This window comes from Aythya fuligula, chromosome Z (genome assembly GCF_009819795.1).
Source record: "Aythya fuligula isolate bAytFul2 chromosome Z, bAytFul2.pri, whole genome shotgun sequence".
Classification (NCBI taxonomy): domain Eukaryota; kingdom Metazoa; phylum Chordata; class Aves; order Anseriformes; family Anatidae; genus Aythya; species Aythya fuligula.
In genome coordinates, this window is record NC_045593.1 from 2634779 (window position 1) to 2657986 (window position 23208).

General features: G+C 40.7%; 1 protein-coding gene across 5 annotated transcripts in view; it reads left to right on the top strand.

Annotated features, from left to right (window-relative positions):
* SMAD2 (SMAD family member 2) overlaps positions 1-23208 on the top strand; it is a 48955-nt gene that overhangs the window by 14283 nt on the left and 11464 nt on the right. For 4 of the 5 annotated variants that reach the window (XM_032205461.1, XM_032205462.1, XM_032205460.1 and 1 more), the window contains exons 3-5: positions 19073-19162; positions 20307-20500; positions 20966-21100. In XM_032205461.1, the coding sequence (XP_032061352.1) occupies positions 19073-19162; positions 20307-20500; positions 20966-21100 (419 nt within the window). The remainder of the gene's footprint in view (positions 1-19072; positions 19163-20306; positions 20501-20965; positions 21101-23208) is intronic. The other variant, XM_032205464.1, reaches the window with a different exon arrangement.

Genomic DNA, 23208 nt, shown 5'->3' on the forward strand with positions numbered 1-23208 from the left:
GGTGAATTCTGTTTTCTTAGCAATAAGAGGCAGAGAAGAAACCCCACAGTGGGCTCTGTGGTTTTGGGAATATAGAAGACTTCATAGGAGTGTTGGATAAAATGCAAGCAGACAATTGTGGGTCAAGTTGTTGGTTGGCATTGGTATTACTGGCTACCTGTTGGGATGAAATATTTTAAAGCTGTACCTGTTGCGTATTTTTCAGTTCAGCCAACAGTGAATGTTGGTAACTTCTTAAACTGCTGTCAAGGAACAGATCACACTCCAGTTCTCCTGAGGAAATAGTATGAGGGTGGTATTTGTTCCAAGCATTACAGACAGATGATGGTATTAAAACCGTTTTTTCCTAAAGTCAAAATGTCAGTGTGTGTTTATAGGCTACTTCTGAATCTGTCATGTTTGGTGTCTTGTTTTATGTAAAAAAAAATCTACGTATCCAGGAGTTTCTTATTGTGACTTCTAGGTCTAAAAGCCTGCTCTTGATTAAAAAGTGATTAATGCTATTGATCTCTGACACTGGATTCCTTTTTTTCTTATACTTACACTGTTCACTAAATAAATCCAGTACATATTAATTTTTTATATCGCTGATACATTCTACAAAGATTGGAACTGTGCAGTCTGCTGAAAGTTCACTGAGCACCTGGAGGCAAGACCACTTGACATGGTCCAAATTCTCCACAGCTACTTTGAATTTCTCTCACATGGCAGTGATACTCCCTTGCTTGCTTGCCCTGCAGCTCTTTCTTCGTTTTCCGCAGAGAGTTGGCAGTATGGCTAAGATAAGCAGCCTAGGCATAGCTCATTGCACGCATTAAAATTGTTTTCTGAAAGTTGGCTCTTGTATTACTTCATGTTGGCCTCCATACATGGGGCTAACTGATGCTGATTACAAGTATTTACAAAAGAGGTAACAGTGGAAGTAAACTGGGCAAAGACATTTTAAAAATGGACAGGTAGCTTGGAACTGTTGTTTGAGAGCAAGACAATTGTTTAAGTTGATGAGATTTTGGTGCTTTTTTCTTCACATAGCTGAATAAAAAGTCATTTCTAATTTAGGTGTAAAGCTCACCGTTTTTATTCAGCATACTCACTGGTAGCACAGGCTCTGTTTTTATAAGTTCCCTGGGAATGTTTGTCAGGAAAGCGATCGCATGCAGTAACCTAGTTTTAAGGATGCTTTGATCACCACTAGAGCAGAGCTGACGAGCTAACCTGGCTTCTAGAATAGATTGGTCTCAGGCTTTTAAGATCTTTCCCCAAAATAGAGTACTTCAAAGACGGCAATATAGATATTCCTTTGTTTCTTCTCAGGTTAAGGCTATAGAATAGGGGTAACTTCCCCAATTAACACTAGGTAGCAGGGGAATGGTTCCTCTGGAAACAGTGCTAGGAGAGTTCCAACATCTGCTGCGAAGCTGTGAGCAACTTAGCTAAAAGGACAACAGCAGGCAGCTGGATTGGCACAGTGCATCCTAAAATAACATTGCTAACCAGACAGAGGTGAAGTCTGTTTTCTCAGCAACAGAGCTTGGCACCCTCTGTTAGTTTGCAGTGTAGTTGTAATAATTCTCTATTCGAGTTGGGGATGGGCATTAATTCTTGATTATAGCTCACAAAACGAGAAAAGCTTTGTATAAAGAACGTTCCCAAACCATATCCCCTATTTCAGTCTGTGCACATTCACTTACATGTAAATCAGTTCCATAAATGTTTGAAGCCTATAGTTGAACATTTTGAGTCTTTTTTTCTTGTGACAGAATTATTGCAGGTGAAAAAGAGCCCTTTCTGCTTCTCTGTTGCAATTTCAGTGAAAACAATGCTTTAAAACAAAGCCAGAGTTCTTTCCTGGAAGTATGGCAGAAGACGGCTGAGACTTTGGGGGCTGTTAGCCAAGATCAGCTGCAAAATCTGTTCCTCCTCTTGATAGCTGGTGCTGTGAACACTGGATGTGTAGCAGGAGGATCAATTTGCCTGTGCTCTCTTCAGTTCTGTAATTATGGTGGGACTTGAACATTGTTTCCACATTCTCTGTGGAAGACTTAAAGTTCTCAGTGCTTTCTAAACCTATGGGGCCTGTCTCTGACATCTGCAGGGTAGTAAGGATGGACTGACACTGTGCTTTGCAATGGTTTCCTTTGGTGTGAGACACCTCTCTGCTGGCTGCTAGCTAGCTGACAGCCTGCCTGCGTTGCCCACATAAACAACACACGCAGATAATAGTGTAGGAGAAAACTAGCTGTTGCTGAAAGTGGTGAGTGCAAAGCAGTTGGTTTTAGGGGTGCTTTCTGATATTTTGCAGTGTTTTCTAATCGGCATTGTTTTTTTTTCCCCATAATTTCATGGTGACAGCTTTCACCTAGTGCGTGCTGTGTTGTGCAGCCTGGGTTAGCACACAGAACACAACAGCACTCCAGGCCTTCCTCAGAACCAGGTGGCAGAAGCCGGAGCCTGGTGTTCCAAGACCATCTCCTGCCCAAAGAAATGTGCCCATTCATTTTTAGTTTCCAGAGACTCAGGTGGGTTGCTCTACAGCTGTAGGCAAGTACAATGGCCATAATATGTGTATATATTTAAAATGACATGCACAAGCTCTAGGTTGCGGAACCCTTAGATGCTGCATGGATATGTAACGGGAAATAAAATTGAGTTTGACTTCCAGTCTCTGTGAAGCTGAAGTTGTAAGCCTGAGGTGTGCAATTAGTAAGACCACATTCGTGATGCTACCGACATCTGCTTGAAAACTTCTGTTATGCATTTCCTGGAACTTCAGAGCCATCTTAAGTCAGTTTAGTTGGTCTTTTCACAAAAGTAAACTTAGAAGTGAGAACTGAATATCTGCTAGTGGTCATTTTTCGTTCAGCAGCTTAAAGGAAACTGAGATTTTGAATAAGTTTGTTTGGATCAGCTAACTATGGTTTAACAACACCTAACTATATGGAAATACAATTTGCCTGGCATTAATATTCATGGCTGTATATTTTTAAAATGTTTACTCAAGGGAGCTGAATAACTACACAACTTGTGTTCTTGTCTTCAGAAACCAGCTTTAAATAAATACCTCTTTGAAGCTTGATCATGAAAACAGCACTTCGAGCATTCCTTACTGGAAATCTGCTTTTGTGAACTGGTCAACACAGTTCTGTGGTACTGTTTTCTCAAGAACCATTATAGATTGGGATGATTGTGCTGTGACAGAGTATAGTGAATGCTCAATGCAGAGTAAGGCAAGAAGCTGAGTACTGCTACTCCCCTTTATCTAGCTCTTTCTACTTAACTTCCACATTGTAGCCTAAAGTTAAATTTTGTTTGCTTTCTGTTTGATTCATAGTGTTAATGTCTTTATGATGTAGGGTAGGATGAAGGACTCATGAACAGAAGAGTGTTTGTTTTCTAATAACTTACAATTCCTTTACTGACTCTTCTCAACTGTCCACTTCGCAGCAAGACCTTATTCTTAGTATCTGGATGCAGGAGAATATGAGTAGGGAGCCGTCCAGGCAGTGTATATTAAGGCATTCAGGAGCCTTGTTGCAGTGTAGGTAAGTCAGTCTTTAAAAAATGAATTTGAAAATTGAAATTTTCTAGCTTTCTAAGGCAGGGTTAATTGAAATTAAAAGTAATGACCGTTACAGTGTAATTAAGTAAGGATTTATTAAATATACTAAAATATTACTCTTGATTCTTGCACAGCTGTGATGTTGAGGACTGAATTGCTGTTAACTAGGATGAAACTTTACTGTAGACATAGTTCAAATTACCACATCTTATAATATTGATGTCATCCTGAAAAAGGAAGTCTTAGAGCATTAAACAAAGAAACTTAGGGCTGCCAAATTTAAGCTCGTGCAATTCAGGAAGTCACATGACTTACCCACATAATTTTTTAGAATTGGTATGCCAACCAGAAAGTATTGGCATGTCATTTGAGGCAGATCAACATGTAAAAATGTAAATCTGCAAGATACTAGCCAGTAGCAAAATGCTGTGTAGCTAAAAAGAACTTGGCTTTTGAGTCAGGAGGAAAAATTGCTGAATTTTGAGGACCTTGTTAGTACTAACTGGAACACTGGACACAGTTTAGAGAGATGTGTGTGCTAGTCCTGGCTCTGCTGCCCTTTTCTGGGTGACCTTACCAACTTCTAATTTGTCCTTTTCCAGTCTAAGTGGAGATTTTTTTTCTTTTAAGGCATGTGATAATGCTACCTCCACATCAACATAAAATGAATTATTTGGTTAAGGAGTGAGTTCAAGGCATTGTTCCTGCTATAACATTACTGATGTGGAAAGAAAATTCAGGCGTGGAAAGCCGTTGGAATCTGTGGAAGTTCTTTATCTTAAAGAAACTGTTGCTCCTCATTAAGATGATGTTAGTGGTTAGTAGCAGGAAGAGATGGTCAAGACTCAGAATCAAAAATTAAGTGTTTAAATTAGCTTGATTTATATTCCATTAAGTGTTTTTGCCAGATTAAGAACTGATACTGGGGTTGTAGAATCTTAAGCAAATGAAAAATGGCTGTTTGTGATTACTTTAGCAACATAACCTGCTTAGTAGATCCCAGTACCAAGCTATAACCAGCAGGAATAATATCTGTACATGACACCTTATGTTATCATTAAGGTGACATGTTGGTCATTCACAAAGAATATGTTGACTGTGCTTTACTGTCAATACCGAGCCCCAAATAACCTCATAAATAGTATTTATTTTTCTCCAATAAAGAAACTGGGGCTTTAGCCAGCCGAGTCAATGCTAAATTATTCACTGGCTTGCTGTTGTAATTAGTGTCTTTATCAGGCCAGCTATTCAGTGTGGTGAAAATCCTTCTCCTTGTTATATTTCTGTTTTATAGAAGTCAGCCAATTTTAATTTTCTTGGTACTGTAACAAAACACCTGAGCACTGTTTGTTTACTAATGTGAATGTTTTATGACAAACTGAGCAGTTTTATAGGAAAAACTTCCAAATTGTGTAGATCAGGCTGTTAGTCTAGGAAGAATTTATAGGATAAACAACATGCTGCAGTTCTTTTACTGCTGCAGCTTTGAACACAAATAGCCAGCTAATGGGTTCCCTACTGATTTAATCCTACTTGTAATCTACACCTGCCAATTTAATAAAAGTAATTTCCCATGTCTTGTTTACTGCTTGTTACTGCTCCATTGCTCTGACTTGCTTGCAGTGCTGGTTGGTGGAAAACTTCTGAAATTTACTGTATACAATGCTGTAGTCTCATCGTGAACAGCTTTGGTTGGCCTGTGTCACGCTGCATTGTTTGAAGCAGACCAGCAGGATACAAGAGAACAATCAGAAGCTGGAGTAGGTTCACATCTCACTGCATATGCTTCAAAATTGGCAGAAGAACAATGAGATCAGGGAAATCCCCTTGGACGAGTGCTGCACAGTAATCTGACTTCAGCATTTGTTCAGAAAAAGATTCCCCAAATCGTGGCTTTTTATTCTGAAATGTGCAAGCAAGTTTTGGTAGGTCAAGAATTAAAAATTTTCACTTGGAGTCTTTGCCTGTAATTTCAGGTAAACTGAGTATTTCTTTGTGTGCTCAGGTTATCTTTTCTTACCTACTGGATAGGTAGAAGCCTGATACAAAAGAAGTAAACTTAGTGTTGCTTTAATGCGTGTTTTTAAGGATACTGTTGAGTTGAATTGGTGAGCTACATTCCAGAACTGGTCTTCACTTCCTCTTAGTTTTGTGGGAAGTTTCAAGTCAAGTTCCTCTGAAATTTAAAATAGCTTTAACTCCTGCTGTAGTTCTGAAACCTGGAACATAAGAAAATCTAGCATCAACTGATACGGAGTCTTTCAGCTCCATTGTGGAAAGCTGTGTTAGAAGCAATGCCCAACTTTCAGGTGTGTTTGGTTGAAAGACTCTTCTCTTTAATAGGTCCCTCAAATGTTAATTTAATGGGCTCCAACTACACTTTCCAAGAGCACCTTCTGAACCTTGATGTCTTTCTGTTAAGTCTGCAGCAGCACAGAATCTGCTCACCAAAACCTTTTGGCAGTTCTTTCCTGCCTTTCTGTAACAAACATGTCCCCTTCTGCAACAGTGAGGGGAGCCTGAATGTAAACTTAAACATTGTAGTAAGGACAGAACTTAGCTGCGTCCATTCTGGTGAATTTCATACAGCTGATAAAGAAAATACCCTTTTGTTCATTTATCTAGCTTTTGTCTATTTTGCTTGTGTCCAATGTATCTGTCTTGCAGACTGGTACCTTGTCAAAGCAGTTAGTGTTTAGAGTTCAGTGTTTGCTGTTCCCCATGTCTTTCAACGAGATGAATGTAAGTGGAGAACAGAAGGTCTGCTGCCAGTGGGATTGCCCCTGTGGCAAATTGCATCAGTGACAGCTATTTTAAAAACGCCGTAACATCCTGCTCAACGATGAGACATTTTTACTGTAGCTCGGAGCTGGAATATGTGTTCCTCATGTGGAGACCCTTTGTTGTTATCCCCAAAACCTAGCCTTTCCCGGAAGGATTTAACCAGCTCTCTTTGCACTGAGAAGCTGTCTATTTACTCAAATGCTGATATTCTCAAGCCTTTGATACTCTGATCTTTGGCTGCAGTAGTACAGGGAGAGAGCAGGGCAACTGCCACATCAGCACAGGGCAGGTGCTGGTAGATCAGGGTTGACACCTGACAAGCGGAGTGAGGAAAACTATTGGATGTCCTCAGACAGTACTTTGGCTATTAAACAACTGCAGGTGAGTCAAGAGTGCTTGTGGGCATCGTCTGCAGTTGTTTATGATCCATACCCAGAATACACAAGATGCCAAGTACTTCAGGACTTGTCCATCATCTTAACACTTCCTTTTTCCCTACTTCTAGGCAGTGAAGCTCAAGAAATACAGGCTTTGATCCCTGTTCTAAGAGATCTGTCCATAAGTACTGAAGTTTTCTGTCATTCATGTCTCATATGGGGTTCCATATTCTGTTCTGGGCCTGAGGAGAAAGAATACAGGCCCGTAAGCACCTTGGCTGACTGATTTTTGCCTTTACTCAACATGTAAGGCTATGCAGTATCTTAGCAAACAAAGTTCATTTAAAAGAAAATTGCTTTCTTGTTCCTGAACACTGATATTTCTTTAAGCCTTTGTATGGCTTCCTTGGTGGTTGTGAATTTTCTTTAATATTTCTAATAAAATACAGGCATTGCTGTGTGTGAAGGCAATGCCATTGTCTGACTTCAGTTAATTTTTTTATTTACATATAAATTCGCTGTAACAGCCACAGCACAGGTGCCATTCAGTTCTCTTCCCCAGTCTGTTGCCTGGAGAAGCTTTCAGTTTGGCTCAAACCTTACCTTCATTCGTCTCCTCTTACTTGCAGGGAATTCTGTATGCACTGGGGACCTTAGTTATGTAATGCTTGAGTTTCTTTCTTTTTTTTTTTTTTTTATTCCTTATCTCTGAAGATACTCTTGTTTGGACATGGATTAAGGTCAGTATGTTCTCTTAAAAGTTTCACTAGTTTTCTGCCGGGTGTGCCCACACAGCTGGTGTAGGCTGTAGCAGGAGTCATTCTGGTGTGGTGTAGAGGCTTTGTTGCGTTGAGCACTTAAATACATATCCTGTGTTCACTTGTCTTCCTGGGTTTCCAATGTGGGTGTGTAATCCATAGGGGAACTGTCCAGGAGCATCTTTGGTTTGAAACGAGGTATTAAAAAGTTCCTGTAACTGATGTTCTAAAAGCAGTCTTCTGCCAAGTTAGCATATTTTTCAGGCAACGTGGCTAAGATAAATGCCTTGCACAGCTAATTCCTCCCCCTCACCACCCCAGATATTCACTAGTTTGAGGTAGGAAATCAAAATGTCACATCTTCAGTTACTCTGCTGTCCACCAGTTGCAAAACAACCCACTCGTGCTCACCCACTTGGAGGGGGGACAGGCTGCTTGAGAGAAATTACTTGACTTTGCCCTCGGTAGCTGTACCGGGTAGCTTGTGGGAAAAGCTTTCACCTACTCTGACTAATAGTGGTTGGAGAACTCGAGACAAAGGTCATCTTTGAATGTTTGTGCCGTGCTAGTCCTGAAATGTGTGCGCAGAGCTCTGTTTGTCTCTTGAAAGTAGGACCTCTGAGATTGCCATCAGCTGTTAGCAGAGCCATTTGTTGTGGATAGCTCAGCCAGTGTTGTGATGGATATGGCTTTCTGTGGAGATCCTTTGTCCTTTGGCACTCCTGATTCTCTTCAGGCCTGCCTACGCCTTTGTCCCTGTTAGGGATGATGCAGAGTGTCATCTTAACTCACAGCCTGACATTGCTTTCTAATAGGAAACAGAAAAATGAAAAGGTAACCGCATGTGGTGTGAGATGAGATGAATTGTGAGGTTGTTCATTCCTTATGTAACTTGTAAGCAAAAGAGAGGTTTTAAATAGATCATCATCTCTCCTCTTCTAGAAGACTGTGCTAGTCATCTCTCTTTAGTTGAAACAAGTCAGTGGTAATTTAATTATTAGAAAGGAATTGCTCAATCCTCTGTTTTAATAGAGGTGGTACGAGTGTGGAGGACAGATGGCAATTTCTCAGGCTGAGTTGCTGAGCATACTTGCTTCATAGCTGCATGCAACATCTCACCAGCTACCCAGAGCTCTGAAAGGTTACTTCCTAAATGGACATTTTCAGAATGTGTGTCCCTGGATACCCTTCCTTTACTCCAATAATAAAGCTGTGATCCTTTATTTCTTTCAGGATGTCTGGTGGCCTTCTGATATCTTAAATGTCTTTGGAGTTTCTGACAAAAGACTTCAGTATGATGTTCTCAGATGAAATACAGATATCTTATGTTAATATTAGCTCACTCAGACACATAATGAACACAGTACTTCCAGCTGTGGGAATTTCAAAATTGCATGCTTCTGTCCCAGTTGAAGTACTGTATTTACATTTCTGAGGGTAGCAGGAGAAACTGCAAAATAATTTAGCAGTCAGAAAACTTTTATTGGGTACAGTAGTATCGGGGTGTTATCAGCACTCTTCTCATCCTAAGCCAAAACACAGCATTCCACCAGCTACTAGGAAGAAAATTAATTCTGTTCTAACTGAAACCAGGACAAGTAGTATAACAAATGAAAGCACTGTAGGAATTCAAAGTTAGCATTTCAGAAATGACATAAAGTACAAACCTGCATCCTTAGAACTTGTGGGGCTACGTGTTGGGCTTCTTTTTTTCTAACTGGTTAGTCTCAGGGGAGGTGCCGTTGTGAATGCTGTTGTACATTTGTAACCCTCTCTGCACACGGGGCTTCTAAAAGTCACTTTTTTATGTCTTTTTGCATATTTCATTAGTAGGGCTAAACCTACATTGTGGTTTGTCTTATCACCAGCAGGTTTGCTCAGAGTTCGTGAGATACAAGCTGCAGCTGCTCAAAGCAGTTACGTTGGAGCGGGGAACTGCAGGGCAAGTTTCCCAGCAGAGCCGTGAGCTCATGATTTCCATAGGCTGCTTCTGCGTGCTCCCTGCATTTGGTCTCTCTAGTGCAAGGCTTAGACTTGTGGCCAGCTCTCTGCTGACTCCTAAGAGAGGCTGATCTCTGCTGCATGCCGTCTGTTTCTCGGTCCCGAGCACCATCTCTGTGCTGCCTGACCTTGCTCTTTGTAAGCTTACAAGTTTGCAGGTTGCTCTCCGCCTGACTGAACAGGGAGTGAAGGCCCCTTGATAAGATGTGCATCTAAACAGACCATATGGACAGCAAGGAAAATAAACGGTTTCCTTCTGCTTGGTTTCCATGGCACCCTGGAAAAATTGCTCTTGAACTGTGAGGTGCTATCCTTCCAAGCATCTCCTGGTACTGAGGGGAAAAAATAAAGGTAATGCTGATTGTTGTTGGCTGCTTTATTTTGTCTGACAGCGCTGGGCTAGCACGTCAGGGTTTGGGAGGAGGGAGGAGGATGAAGTGCTTTGAAGGGGCCTTGTATCTGTACTTTTGCCTTTGTCGGCAGTTTGTTGGACATGTGACGAGGAAGAAGTGTGCCTTGAGAAAAGGCAACAGAAGCAGAAAGTGTTCACGGAGCTGAGTGGCTGGCCTGGCACTCTGCAGGGCTGGGAGAAACCAGCCACTGGCCCTGCTCTGAGCAATGGGTAGCCCTGCTGTTGGCCTCTATCAGAGTCTGTTTTGTACTTCACCTTCCAGTTCTGCGTCCCCTGTGAACATCCTCAGAGTAAGCTAAAGTAAATGGCATTGTTCGAGGACTTTTTTTTTCCTCTTTCCCACAGTGTTAGAGAGGTTAACTGTATCCTGTGGCTCCTGCTTTTCTGGTTATTTTGATGTGTTAATTTTTTAGCATAGATCTATTTGTAAGGAAGGTTACTGGAGTCTTTTTGCAAAGATCAAATGCTGAATTTTGTATTTGATGTAATGATTTTTTAATGTATTACATAAAATTCAATGTGAACATTTTTCTTGAAAGGGTTCTGATTAAGAGGAGAGTTGTGTAATGGTTCCTGACTTATATTCCACTCGGTATGCACATTTGTAAACATTTCTTTCTCGGCTATAGTATGTCTTCAGTGTTTGTGTGGGGAGGAGGGAGGCAGGGAGAAAAGGTACAGTTACTGTTCTGAACAAATAATCCGTGTTGCATATGCTAGAAGAAAGGTCCGGTTTTTGGATTCTGGGGGAGAGGTGGAACAAAGCTTTTTTTGTTGCGTGTTGAGGGCTACTTACAAATAAAAGTAAATCGAAGGGGTTGGAGGCACTTGAGGAAGCACTCATAAATTGTGGGAGCCAAGTGCCCAGCTGCCAGCATTGCTATTGTTTTGCTGAGTTTGTGCTGAGAGAGAAACTTGTGCTCTGAGTTCTGTAAGAGCTTTCTCTTCTGCAGTCCTGGTCTCCTTTAGACATTACTTAATATCCTTTTCCTATACTTAACAGCCTCTGTTGCTTCCTTTGAAGAATGGGAGAATCTGGTAGCTGTCTAACTGCCCACCTATACTTCTGTTCAAGTATCTGTTTACTCTGGTTGCTAATACTATCCTTTAACTGATTTTTTGTCATTTTTTCTTCTTTTCCCAGTGGTCTGCTTCTCTACTCATGTCTGTCACAGAACGATCTCATTGCAAGAGTCGTGTCCAGCTCCTCTTAATGAATGCCACTGCAGATTTGTCTAAATGATTTTTAAGAGGAATTCAGGCTTGTGCTTTTTGTTCAGCATCAGCCAAGATATTAGCTCATCACTCTAGCTAATGCTTAGAAAAATCGTTTCATACTGAATTCCCAAGTCTTTACACTTTCAGTTGCGAGAAAAGGAGATTGGGGCTTCTGTGTTACTTGGCATTATTCGCAAGCAGAATTGCACTGCTATGGCTTTGAGTTGTGCTAGTTGATGAATGTGTATGTCTGATTATTTACGTGTAAGTGAGTAGGTGATATTTTGTCACTATAATGCAGGTTGATGGAAATGTAAGCAGAAGAAGACTGGTCAGTTCTGCTGGGATGCCAAACGATGTGGGATCCAAAGAGGCGTAGGGTAGATCTCATGGAAGTGACTTAAAATTTGCATTGTTATTGCAGATCTGTTTAATGTTTTCTAACTGAGAACAGATCTGAGTGCAGATAACCTTCTCCCTGCCACCCCAGCATGGAGAAAATAAACCACAAGCAACGTACAATTCAGTAGCAGAGGCATTTAAGTGAGCCAAAGTACGCTTTACAGGAAGCTTTTGTTCAGACAACTGGCTGTACAACTAGCTGAGATGCTGTTTGCAAACACAGGTAGTGTAATTGGCATTGCTACTGGCTGATACAGACATTTTAGGCTGTAATGTGGAGGAATGCTAGCTGCCAGTGCATAGGAAGGACTGTCAACTTGGAATATAAAAGTAACTACGCATACTTTCCTTTGAGACCTGGAATTAAGGAAACCGTAATCAGGCAGATTTCATAGGAACTGTTAACTGTGCTGAATATAATCTTCTACGTAAGTCATGAATCTTTTTGATTGCTGATCTTGACTAATTTGTATTAGTCAACTAATTTGACTAATTTGTAACTTGACTAATTTGTATCAGCCTTTCAAATCCATCGTTCCTGTTATCTTCCAGACTCTTGTTCCAAAGGCTTGGTATACCCCTTTGTATGCCTCCCTCTAAGCTTTATGGGTTCTTGAACCCCAGTGTAATAAGGAAGAAACCAGCAGAAGAGGAGGAAGGTTTCAGTTATTTCATCCACCAGTTGATCCTTAGTATCAGTGGAGTAAAGGACAGTGTCTTCACAGGAGCGTTACTTCTATCCAGCTATGCCAGTGCTGAACTGGAGCTTGAGTCAGTATGACTGTGCTCTTGTTTTCCAGTTCTGTCTGTTGTGTATAAGGTCTTAGACTTAAGATCTTACATAATAAATTTTTTTTTCTAAAAAAAAAAAAAGATACAGGTCTTTAGTCTATGGGCTTTAACTTGTTTTCTCAGGCAAATTTTACAGAAGTAGCCATGAGTAATGTTAAGGCAATGTAATTTTTTTCCTTTTTTTATGGGAAAATGGGATTCTGTAAGTCTGGTAACTATTTTTAGTGTTCTAACAATTTTGGATAGTTTGGTTGTAACAAAAATTCGTTCTTAAAGCAAATTCTGCACCTCCTTCCAGCCCCCTTGACAAAATCTCAATGAAGGTAGTAAGTCCTGTAATTGGTAGGCTGCTATGAAGGTGTTTCAGTGCCTGTACTAAATAACTTCTGTACTGTAAGTGAACACTTCATTTTCATTTGATGCATTTTCTCATTTAGACTGCAAGTGAAAATGAGTGAAAACATAAGTGTCGGGCTCACAACTCTAGAGAAGCTTTGAGTGGGAATTTTGGATTAGGAAATTTAACTCATTAGTTCTTCTTTTATTCAGTTTTTACATGGGAGACAATATTTGCTGAAAATATTTTTCTTTCAGTGGCAGCTCCAGCACTACAAATGCCTCAGGAAAAGGTAGGGGCAGACAAACTACCTTTGTTGGTAGAAAGGCCTAAGAGGTTAAGGTGGAGGAGAAAGATGAATGGAGAAGATTGCCTTGAAAATGAACTTGCAAACCTGTTACTCGCTGTAGACTCTGAAATGTATGATTCAGGAAAAAAATTGGGAGTTTGACTGTATTAAGTGTAGTACATAATAAACAGGGGAGGTCATTGTCCTTTATGTAATGATTCCTGAGTAAAACAGACTTTGGCTAACGTGATAAAATTTGCTTTTTAAATTTTATTTTTCATCTTTCTAGTGCTACCGCTTCATTTAGGAAAGAGACTGTCAACTGAACTCCATGCCTTCAAGCTCCTGTTCAGCCATCCCTTTTCTTTTCAGGACTGAAGAATAATATGGAATTGTTGTTACGCTTGAGCTGTGACAATACTTAGAACTTCTATAGAGAGTTTCTGCTACTTGATGTGTAAACATCTCTGAAGTGGTTCTGCCTAACTTGCATCTGATGTAGTGTTTGTTGCAAGTACTTCATTTAGTACAAAGAAAGTACCTAAAGCATGCAGTGTTTCTGACACCATGAACAGTTTTAGTGGTAAGAAGGTTGCTTTGTTCAATCTGTCACTCAGGAAAAAGATTAAATTTACAGTAGTAGCTACCTGTTCGGGCTGCTGTCTGTGTGTTATAGGTGTGTAAACATTCTGATGCACATGCAGTGCTGTTTAAAACTGTGCTCACTTCAGGTTCTTTCAGCTATAACCTCCAGTAAAACAGCATCTCTCTACAACTGGATATCATTGACAAGACCTACCATCTTTGTCCCTACGTGTATCATCCTGGGGTATATCTTGGTGTGTTTGCAGTGCAGTGCCATGCATAGACACCAGCTTGTTTGATGCTGTGGTCACAGCTATTTGGACAGCACTTGGATATATTTGCTTGGATCTTGCAAATTGGTACCTCTGGCTTTTAGCAGTACTGAGGAACTGAACCTAATTAGGCAGCCTGGGTTAAACACCAAGCTGAGGTGGCTTTATTAGTTGGCATCTGGACATCTGCAAAGACTGCAGACTGTTCTGTGTCGATGCATCTCCAACCGTGGGAGTTTATAATTCAGAATTAGTGCCACTGCAAGTCAGAACGCAGACAGCTTTCTGAATTTGCTAAGATGATATCGCACTGTCACAGACTAACATTAATACGATGGTTGGCATCACATCTTTTGGGAAACGGAGAGCAGTAGCCTTACCCTATTCCTTTTTCCACCTCAGTGGGCAGCATCCTTTGCCACTGATCACACTGCAGATACAAGAATCTGTCTTCAGTCAGTGTGTTCCAGTTGATGTACTCCATCTACTCTAGACTGCTTGATCCTTTGCAGTTTATATCTCGTTATTATGGATATTGATACAGACCTGGATTATTCCAGTAAGGATATGAGTTTAAAAAAAAAAAAAAGTTGGATGGTTTTCTTAAGGAGGGCTGAAACTGCTTCTGTCTGTTGAAAGTTAAAAATTCATTTGTGTTTGAAGCAGATGTCCACTTTTGTAGTAGCCTTTTATCAAGTAAACCTACTATTCAAGTGAGATAGCTTGTACTGTTTCTGCTGATGGGGAGCATCATCTGTACCATGTAGACTTATGCAATACAAAGACTTTTCTGGTTATCTTTACGTTCAGGTTCTTCCTGCATCCATGTTTTTCCTATGCGTCAGTATTTTGCGTCTTACTGAAGAGAAGTGGTTTTGGCACTTTGTCTCAAAATTGTGAAGCATTGCTACAGCTCTCTGCTGTTTAGGTAATTTCTTGCCCAGAGTAGGGTTTTTTGGAGCTCGGATTTTCCTGTTAAAGGAAATGATGAAATGGAAGAACTGAAGACATACTCTGTACTGTTGCATGCTGATAGCCACATTAAAGATTCTCCTTGCCAGAACTGTGTAATATCATCTGAGATGCTGCTCCTTATAAGCAGATAAAAAGGTTGAAACGCCAACTCTTGCAGCCCTTTCCATTTAGGGAAAGGCTCAGACAGAAGTAGCGTTGGTTCCACCCAGTTATAACTTGTCTGACCCTTTCTTCAGCACATTTGTATTCTGGTCAGTCCTGACGTTGGAATTGCAGGACTGAGTTGTCCCAGGCTGAGCATGTGGCAGATGTTCACTGGAACACTTGACTTTTCCCTGAAAATCTCTGGGTTTAGCAGTTCCTTGTTGCAAGTGTTCTTAGAGCATTTCTTCTTCTTCTAGGAAATAGTTTTCTTTTGCTAGAACTTCAGAACGCATGGAAAGTCAAGCCAATTTGATTGTTGAAATCCTTAAAGTCCCTTAAAATAAATTCAGTAATTTTGTGGGGTCTGCAAAAGCAGCAATCCTAGTATCCTAGAGCAAGCTTGTGCTGGAGGCCACAGAATATGGTGATCTGCTAATCCAAACCCGTATTGAAAAGACTTGAAATGAGTAAACAAACAACAGCAAAGCTTGCTTTTGAATAGTTGACTTCGTTTATATCAACAGTTAAATTGTATTGAGACCAGCTATGAAAATGCTCCTTGGAATGAATGTGTCCACTCTGCTGGGAGGAAGTGTATCAGCGCTGAGCTTGTATTTTGGAGCATATTTAATCCCTGTCTACACAGGAAAGATTTAAGTCCTGCTTGGCTGCAGGAGTCAAAATATATTTTGGAAACAATGATGGCTTACCAGTGCTGCAATATACAATGGGTTCAAAACAAAACCAAAAAAAAAAAAAAAAGCTCTTCTATAAAACATGAAGCCTGGAGTGTGCTTCAAGGCTTCAGCCTGAGGGCAGTCTGCTTGCTAAAGGTGAAATGGTGATACGTGTCTGCCACTTCGCTCCTAATAAATAAACGTGCCTGGGAATGTTCCCAGGCACCGTGGCCAACTGGCTCGGGACTGCCTGCGTCCGTGCTCTTATGCTCTTTGCTTGCAGGGCAGGGTGGCTGCAGCTGAACTGCCCAGCGCAAGCAGTCCCAATTGTGTGCCGACTCACAGAGAGCTGGGAATTGAGTGGGAGAGCACTAATTGGCACAGCGCAGTGCTGGGGAATGTCCTAGCTGCTTTCTAGCATACATGATCATGTTCCAGGGCCTGGGAACGTTTCCAGATGAGATTTAACTTATGAGTACAGATGTTAGTCCTCAATTCTTCTGAAATCTTTATGGACTAAGGCAAAGAAGGAGCCTTCCTCCCCTAAGGGATTTGGGACACTTCAGAAAGGTAAGTTTAGGAGATAATGTCTCCTATTTATTTCAGGGCACAAATTCTGTGCTATGTAAGTGTCTGTGCCACCCGTTTGCCATTTGGATGGTTTTAGTGGCTGCTTAAGCATCTTTCAGAATGCAGTCACCTTTACAGCCACCAGCAATCTGGGATGGACTGGAGCCTCAGCCCTCCTCTGCCAGACTATTGCTTGTGTGTGAACGAGCATGTACAGGAGCAGTAACTGCAGGCTAATGGAGGTGCTGTGTAGGAAGAATGCCTTTATGGTGGTCAGGTCAGAAATCTCATTCTGACCAGGGTGTGCACGAATATTAAGAGTCCTAGGTTAGGCTGGGTGGCGAGGTGGGAGGAAGTCTTGTACCTCTTGGGCAGTGGATCTTGTGGGAGCAGGAGAGTGGGGAAACCACTTCATTTCCTTAGAAGTTTCTCCCAATGAATGGCAAAATTGATGACTGCATTTGGTCATACAGGGCTATTTCCTGCGGACTCTGTAGTGTTCGTGCATTTTTGGACCTGGAATGTAGTCCTAGTGTAGATGAGCCAGTAACCCATCAATACTAATCCCAGCTCTAAGCAGACATATGTCCTGGAAGACAGCGTATTGCATAAGATGCTGAGTAATGGAGCAGTTTTGCTGTGAACTGATCATTTTTTCTGCGCCCCCTTTTCCAACACTCCCACCTGTTTCCTTATCACCTTCTTTCTCCACGGTGCCCTGGGTTTCTGTGCTAGTTAAGGCTCCGTCATGCAGTCACCTCAGAACACTGTTTCTTTTCATAGGGCTTGGAATATGTTATCAACTTCGATAGCTCAAATATTTATAGAGAAAAGTTAATATAAAATATTGTTCATCACACTCTTACGGGTTATACAATTTTACTTTTGAATGCGTTGGTTTGAGTTGTGTGAAGCAACTGTGTGGGACATTGCACTTACACCAGTGATGCACCCCCCCAATTTTAGGAACATAATTTATGTGACAGCATCAGCTTTGGAACATCACTTTGTATAAAGGATCTGTTGCTCAAAGGTAGTAAGCTGTCAGAGCTGGCTGTGTCAATTAATACACAGCACACTCTGTCTGCTGATTGCTCTTCTAATTTCATGTGTATTGTGATCTGTCTTTCAAGCAGCAGTGGTGCGTATGTAAGGACAGTACAGCGCAGGGATGCTCCCTGATGTCCCACGGGCTGCCCGTGTGTCTGCAAGCCAACCATATTGTCCTTGCACAGCTTCTGGCAGCCTGCTGTCCTGGAGGCAGCTTAGGAATTTGAACAGGAGAGGGCGCAGGCTCTGCCAATGGTCAATGTCTCTTCTGGCTGCTCTGATTCTGGCCAGAGAGCTGTCCTTTCTGCCGGTGTCTCAGGTGGATGTAACTAGTTCAGGGCAGTTGGCTCTTTTTGGAGAGCTGGGTGTTGGAGAATGGGCCTTTACATGTGGAAGTCTGCTGCTGCAAAAAGACAGAAGCTCATCTAGCATAGGACTTCCAGTTGTGTCCATTGCCAGTAAAATGTCAAAGGCTGTGTCTTGTTGAATGTTTCTGTTTGTCATTAAGCGCAAGCTGCTGTCACAAGTCACAATCTCATCCCTCCTCTGCAATGCTTGTGTAGCTCCACATTGAGTACAAGAACTAACTGATCTGGCTGAAAAGCAACTCGGAAAACCTGAATTTTCAGCCATGTCTGTCAAGTTCACTGCTTTGTCTCACTGCTCAATTGCACAAACATTTCAGCATCGCTGGGGTGGTATTAGAAGTGAGGCACGTGGGACAAGCATGTAGAGGACCAGAACCATTCCTTCACTTTGTCAGTGACCTGCACTTGGGTGTTACTAAAGTGACCATGGAATTGAGGTCTGTCCTGAAGATGGCTTCAAGTATAATGCTGTGTTATCTGTGCTTTTGTTTCATAACACTAATGAATTTTCCCTGTGTAGGGAGGAGAAAAAAACAAACACCTACCTCACTTCATTCCCTTGAGCACCCAATCCAAATTTATGAGTGTATCAGCTAAGATTAGTAGCTTAAATGAAAAGAAAGCCTATATTTAGCAAAGTCTCTATTTAAAACCAGGAGTTTGGTGAACTTGTATTCTCTTCTTTCTGCTGCAACTTTTCAGAGGCTGTTAACTTCAAAGGTAACGTAGCAGCCAGTCAAATTTCCAGCTTTGAGCTAGTGGAGTTGCTTGTCACCCAAATTCTCTTTGTTTCTGAGGCGCCAAGTCTACTTGTGTGTTACTTAAGTAAAATAAGCTGTCAGTTCCCAGCGGTCACAGAGCACATCTGTGACCCGAGATTGAGCTATGCCTCTGAAAATGTGCTGCCCATTTATACGCCTGTGCTGTTTTCTTGCTTCACTTAAATCTGCTGCTTCTAGTCTGTGCCTGTCACTGGAGGCTCCTTTTTCTTTACGTCTGTGATTGTCATTGAACCAGCGTGGAGAATGAGACTGCTGAAGTGGTGGTACCTTAAAGTTAGGCTGTGATGGTTCAGATTCAGATACACATGGCCTTTGTTTCTGATCTTAGGGCAGCTTATATCTAAAAAGAAAAACAAAGCAACAACAACAACAAAAAAAAGTGCCCTGAAACTCTCCTTGAAAATTGAATTTTAAGAGCTAGGCTGAAGTTTTGCCTGTTTTAAGGAACATTATAGCTGTATTGACTACTTAGTCAGAGAACTTGTTCACCTTTTAAAAACATTATCATTTACCTTGAATCACATGTTCCATTTTGATAGCCTCCTTCATATAGAAAATATAGCATGAGATGTCTGTTTAAATGCAAGTCTAGTAATGCTCTATCTTCTATGTGAAGGGAAGTATTCTGTACATTTTTCCATGTTTGACATCATGGTGTTTTGAATAACCATGTTCCATATTCATATCAATTTTTTGTTTTTGTTTTCAATTTATGCACAGCACTTGCTCTGAAATTTGGGGACTGAGTACACCAAACACGATAGATCAGTGGGATACAACAGGCCTTTACAGCTTCTCTGAACAAACCAGGTGAATATTCTGCCCTCTCTCGCATCATAGAAATCTTGTGGGAGGGATTGTATTTGGAGGGTCTGTAATGGGATGCTTTAGCTGTAAAATAGACTAAAATGCTTCCTAGGCCTCTCACGGTACAGCATTATAAAATATTTGCTTGCTGGTGTAGAAATCCAAGTGTTCTCAGCTGATGTTTTGACCAACGAAATTCTAATTCCGGAATATTCCTTTTTCACGCCAGTGCCGTTGAAAGAATGGGAAGACTTGTTAAATGCAAGCTCTAATGTGATTTGGTATTTATATTAACAAAGTTGGGCTACTTAATTCTTTAGACCTAATCTTACAAAGTGTTTAAACTGCTTTGTATGCCACAAGCTTTCAGTTAAACCTTGCTAATTGGCTCAGATACGAGCTACTAAAGAACTGTTTGTAAATTCTTCAGTAGTTAATGGTGGGCAAATTCTAAACGGGTTCTTTATTTTTTCATGTCACATTACTTGATTTGTGTATTGAGGTTTGTCTCCCATCCCATAACGATCATAAACATCTGCATTTGTGTAAGCATATGCAGTCAGTCTTAAAACTAGCAAAACATTTTCAGCTGGTAGCAAGGCAGATGAAGTCAAGAAGATAAACTGTACAGCCCTTACGAGATGCGTGTTCATGCTTTTTGCATTACAGTTATACTGCCATGTGGATCACTTGGGCAGCTGACTGCTTATAGGCTTATTTGCAGTCCTGGGGGAATTCTTATGCTTAAAGCCATAAAGTATCTGTGCCACAGAAAAGCCTTGAGGTTTAGAAACTGAAGGGACTATTAAATGTGTGTTTTTCTTTCAACAATTGTCTTTTTGCATTTTAAAAACATATGTGAAGCAATCATTCTAAATACTTAGTTGGGGATAAAGTGGCTTTTATTGAACCCTAAGTTCACTGGCAATAATTTGAGCATCTCAAAAAGAAGTAAAAATGCTGTTTGATGTCAATACTTGTCTCGCATTTGAAGCCTTTTAACAAGAGTACAAATGTCACTAACAGTGTCAATTGAGTGAACTCTGAAAATGAGCAAACTGCTTTTCAAATGTGCGTACACTGTTGCTTGAGTGGTTAAGAGACAGCATGCAATCTGTAAATACTTCTTAACATCTTTCCCATGTAGATCTCTCGATGGCCGACTACAGGTATCTCATCGTAAAGGATTACCGCACGTTATTTACTGCCGTTTGTGGCGCTGGCCAGATCTTCACAGTCACCATGAACTTAAAGCAATTGAAAACTGTGAATATGCTTTTAATCTTAAAAAGGATGAAGTATGTGTAAACCCTTACCACTACCAGAGAGTGGAGACACCAGGTAGGAAGCCTGCTTCTGACTTTATAGCAGCATCTGTATGTACACACTTGTTCAGCATAATGTTTTAGATAAATATATAAGGATGATGTGTTCCCTTGCCAGAAATACAAGATGATTAAAGATGCAGGTTTCGAGAATACCATCCGCTGAAAGTTCTTAGCAGTAAAGATGCTGACAATTTCTTTTACACATGTTGAATAACCATGACAAATGCTTCCAGTGCTGCTAGCAATGGTATGGTCCAGCATGAAAATGAGAGTAGAGTTGTCTTACTAATACAGAGTAGTCTTGCTCGAAAACCTCAGGAACCTAACCTGTTCTGGTAACTAGTGGTATGATTGCAGTACTAGCAGTACTGAGAAACATCTGAAGAAATTGTGAGATGTTTTAGTTTTTTTTTCCCTTTGTCTTCACAGAAGTGTGTATTTGAGGATATTGCTAATACTTTGAAATTTGCTTTTCCAGTCTTGCCTCCTGTACTAGTGCCACGGCACACTGAGATTCTAACAGAGCTTCCACCTCTTGATGACTATACCCATTCCATTCCTGAAAACACTAACTTTCCAGCTGGAATTGAACCACAGAGCAATTACATCCCAGGTATTGGCTGAACTCCCAATGCAAACAGTACACTTATCTTTGTTTCATTGCTGCTGCAGTGTTGGTAATTTCATGAGGTGATGAAATTAATTGAAAAATGTACCAATTAAATTTTGTTGATTTTCTGCATTAGTTCCAATGAAAGGCCTAAACACTGTTACTTGCAGAACATGATCCTGTGTGAAAAGGTATTGCTGTGGTTTCAGAGTAGCTTACTCGGTTTCAATAGCTTAAGGTTCAAAATGCTGATGAGTACAAAGTAGACCTTCACATTATGCTTCAAGAATTCTGTAAACATGTAGATGTTGCCAAATGCTGTGTATCGGAGATTGAGTGGTAAACTGCTCAGTTCCACTATGTGAAGTATGTGGAGAAACCTCTTAAGTTCCAGACAGTGTAGCTTACAATTAATCAAGGTCTGCTTTGTGTACTTCTTACAATTGTGTGCATACAGTTTTTGTTGTCTTTAGGAGCAATGTAGTTATACCAAACTTTTAAAGAATTCTTCTTTCCTCTCTTTGCTTCTTTCCTACCCCAAAACAAAATTCAAGACTGAACTGCTACAGTGCACACACAAGCCTGTGTCCTTACAGAAATGTAAGATGAGTGACCTGTGTTTCCTGTCCCAATTTCCTGTTTCCTACCTCTTCAGGAAGTTGTCTGGAATATAAAACCCAGCCAAGCTGAATTTTTTTGTAAATTTAATGCAACTATGTCACAGCATCCCAGGACTGATAAATAAGCTGAAAATTCAGATCCTGGCTTTCTCGAAGAATGACTGCCTTGAAACTCAGATGTGTGCAGTATACAAACTGTATCTGCATGTCTTACACAGGATGGTGCTTGCATTTTCTTTAAATATGTCTGAAAATTGAAATGGCACCAAGAACGTTTCCATGAACTTGATCTCCTCTGTTTAATTGGTGCCAAATTTGTTACCACTTAAGAACGAGATATTTAAAGAGCTATTCAAGATGCTAGAACTTGATGTTGCTTTCTTCGCTAGTGTATACTTTTTTTGACTCCATCAGAGGGCTCTTGATAGTGTTTGCAGACAACTTACTGGAAAGCCACCATTTGAAAATACAGGAAATGAGCTCAAGGAACTCTAGGTAGTTATTTGCAAGAAGTCTGTTCAAGGTGATTGCGGGTACTCACATGATCTTCAAATGTTTATGCAGCTCACCACACCTTGCCTCCTTCTCTTTGCCACTGACACCCAACTCTTGTATTCAAGAATCGTATCTCAATCTTATTTTATTTGACCTTCTTAACTAATCTTGACTACTTAGCTAGGTCTTGATAAGCCTTGTGTGTCTTGACAGCCTGCTTCAGAGAACTTTTCTTTAACAGTAAACCAGACTAACAACCGTGGTAGTATTGCACCACAATACCATCTCAGTATGCCTACAAAGAGCTCTATTTCACCTACAGGGTACCTCCTGTATGTTTACTGGGCAGATGCTGATTGTGGAGGTGCAGGTTGTCCAGGGCCCTTCCAAATCTGGCATGTGCTGAGCTGCCTTGTCCAAACTTGTGGCATCATTCATGCTCTGCTAGGAATTTTTATTCATAGAATCATCTAGGTTAAAAGAGACCTCCGAGATCACTGAGTCCAACCTCTGATCTAACACTAACAAGTACTCCACTAAACCATATCACTAAGCTCTACATCTAAACGTCTTTTAATGCTGTACTCGAGCACTTCTTTCCAGTTATATTGATGCTCACCTCTGACCCTAAAACAATATTAATACTAGATTGGAGGGGATCTTCTGTGTTCAGACAGATGCGGAAAATAGTCTGTGCCAAACAGCCTAGATTAGCAACTGGAAACAGGAGGTGTGGGTTGGATTGGAAATGGTTATTGACCTTTTACCATGTCTGTGGGATTAAGCGTAACAAATAATTTAAAGGTGGGTAGAGTCCAGTTTATCACAGTAAATTCTATAAAAATGTTCAAAACCATGTGATTTTTGTTGTCATAGTTCTCGCTACTAAAGATTTCCCTTAATTTTCCTTTTAAATTCTCACACAAATTTTGTCACATCTATATTTAGTGTGTAGTTTTACAGACTGAACCAAAGATGCAGTTCCTTTGGTTCATT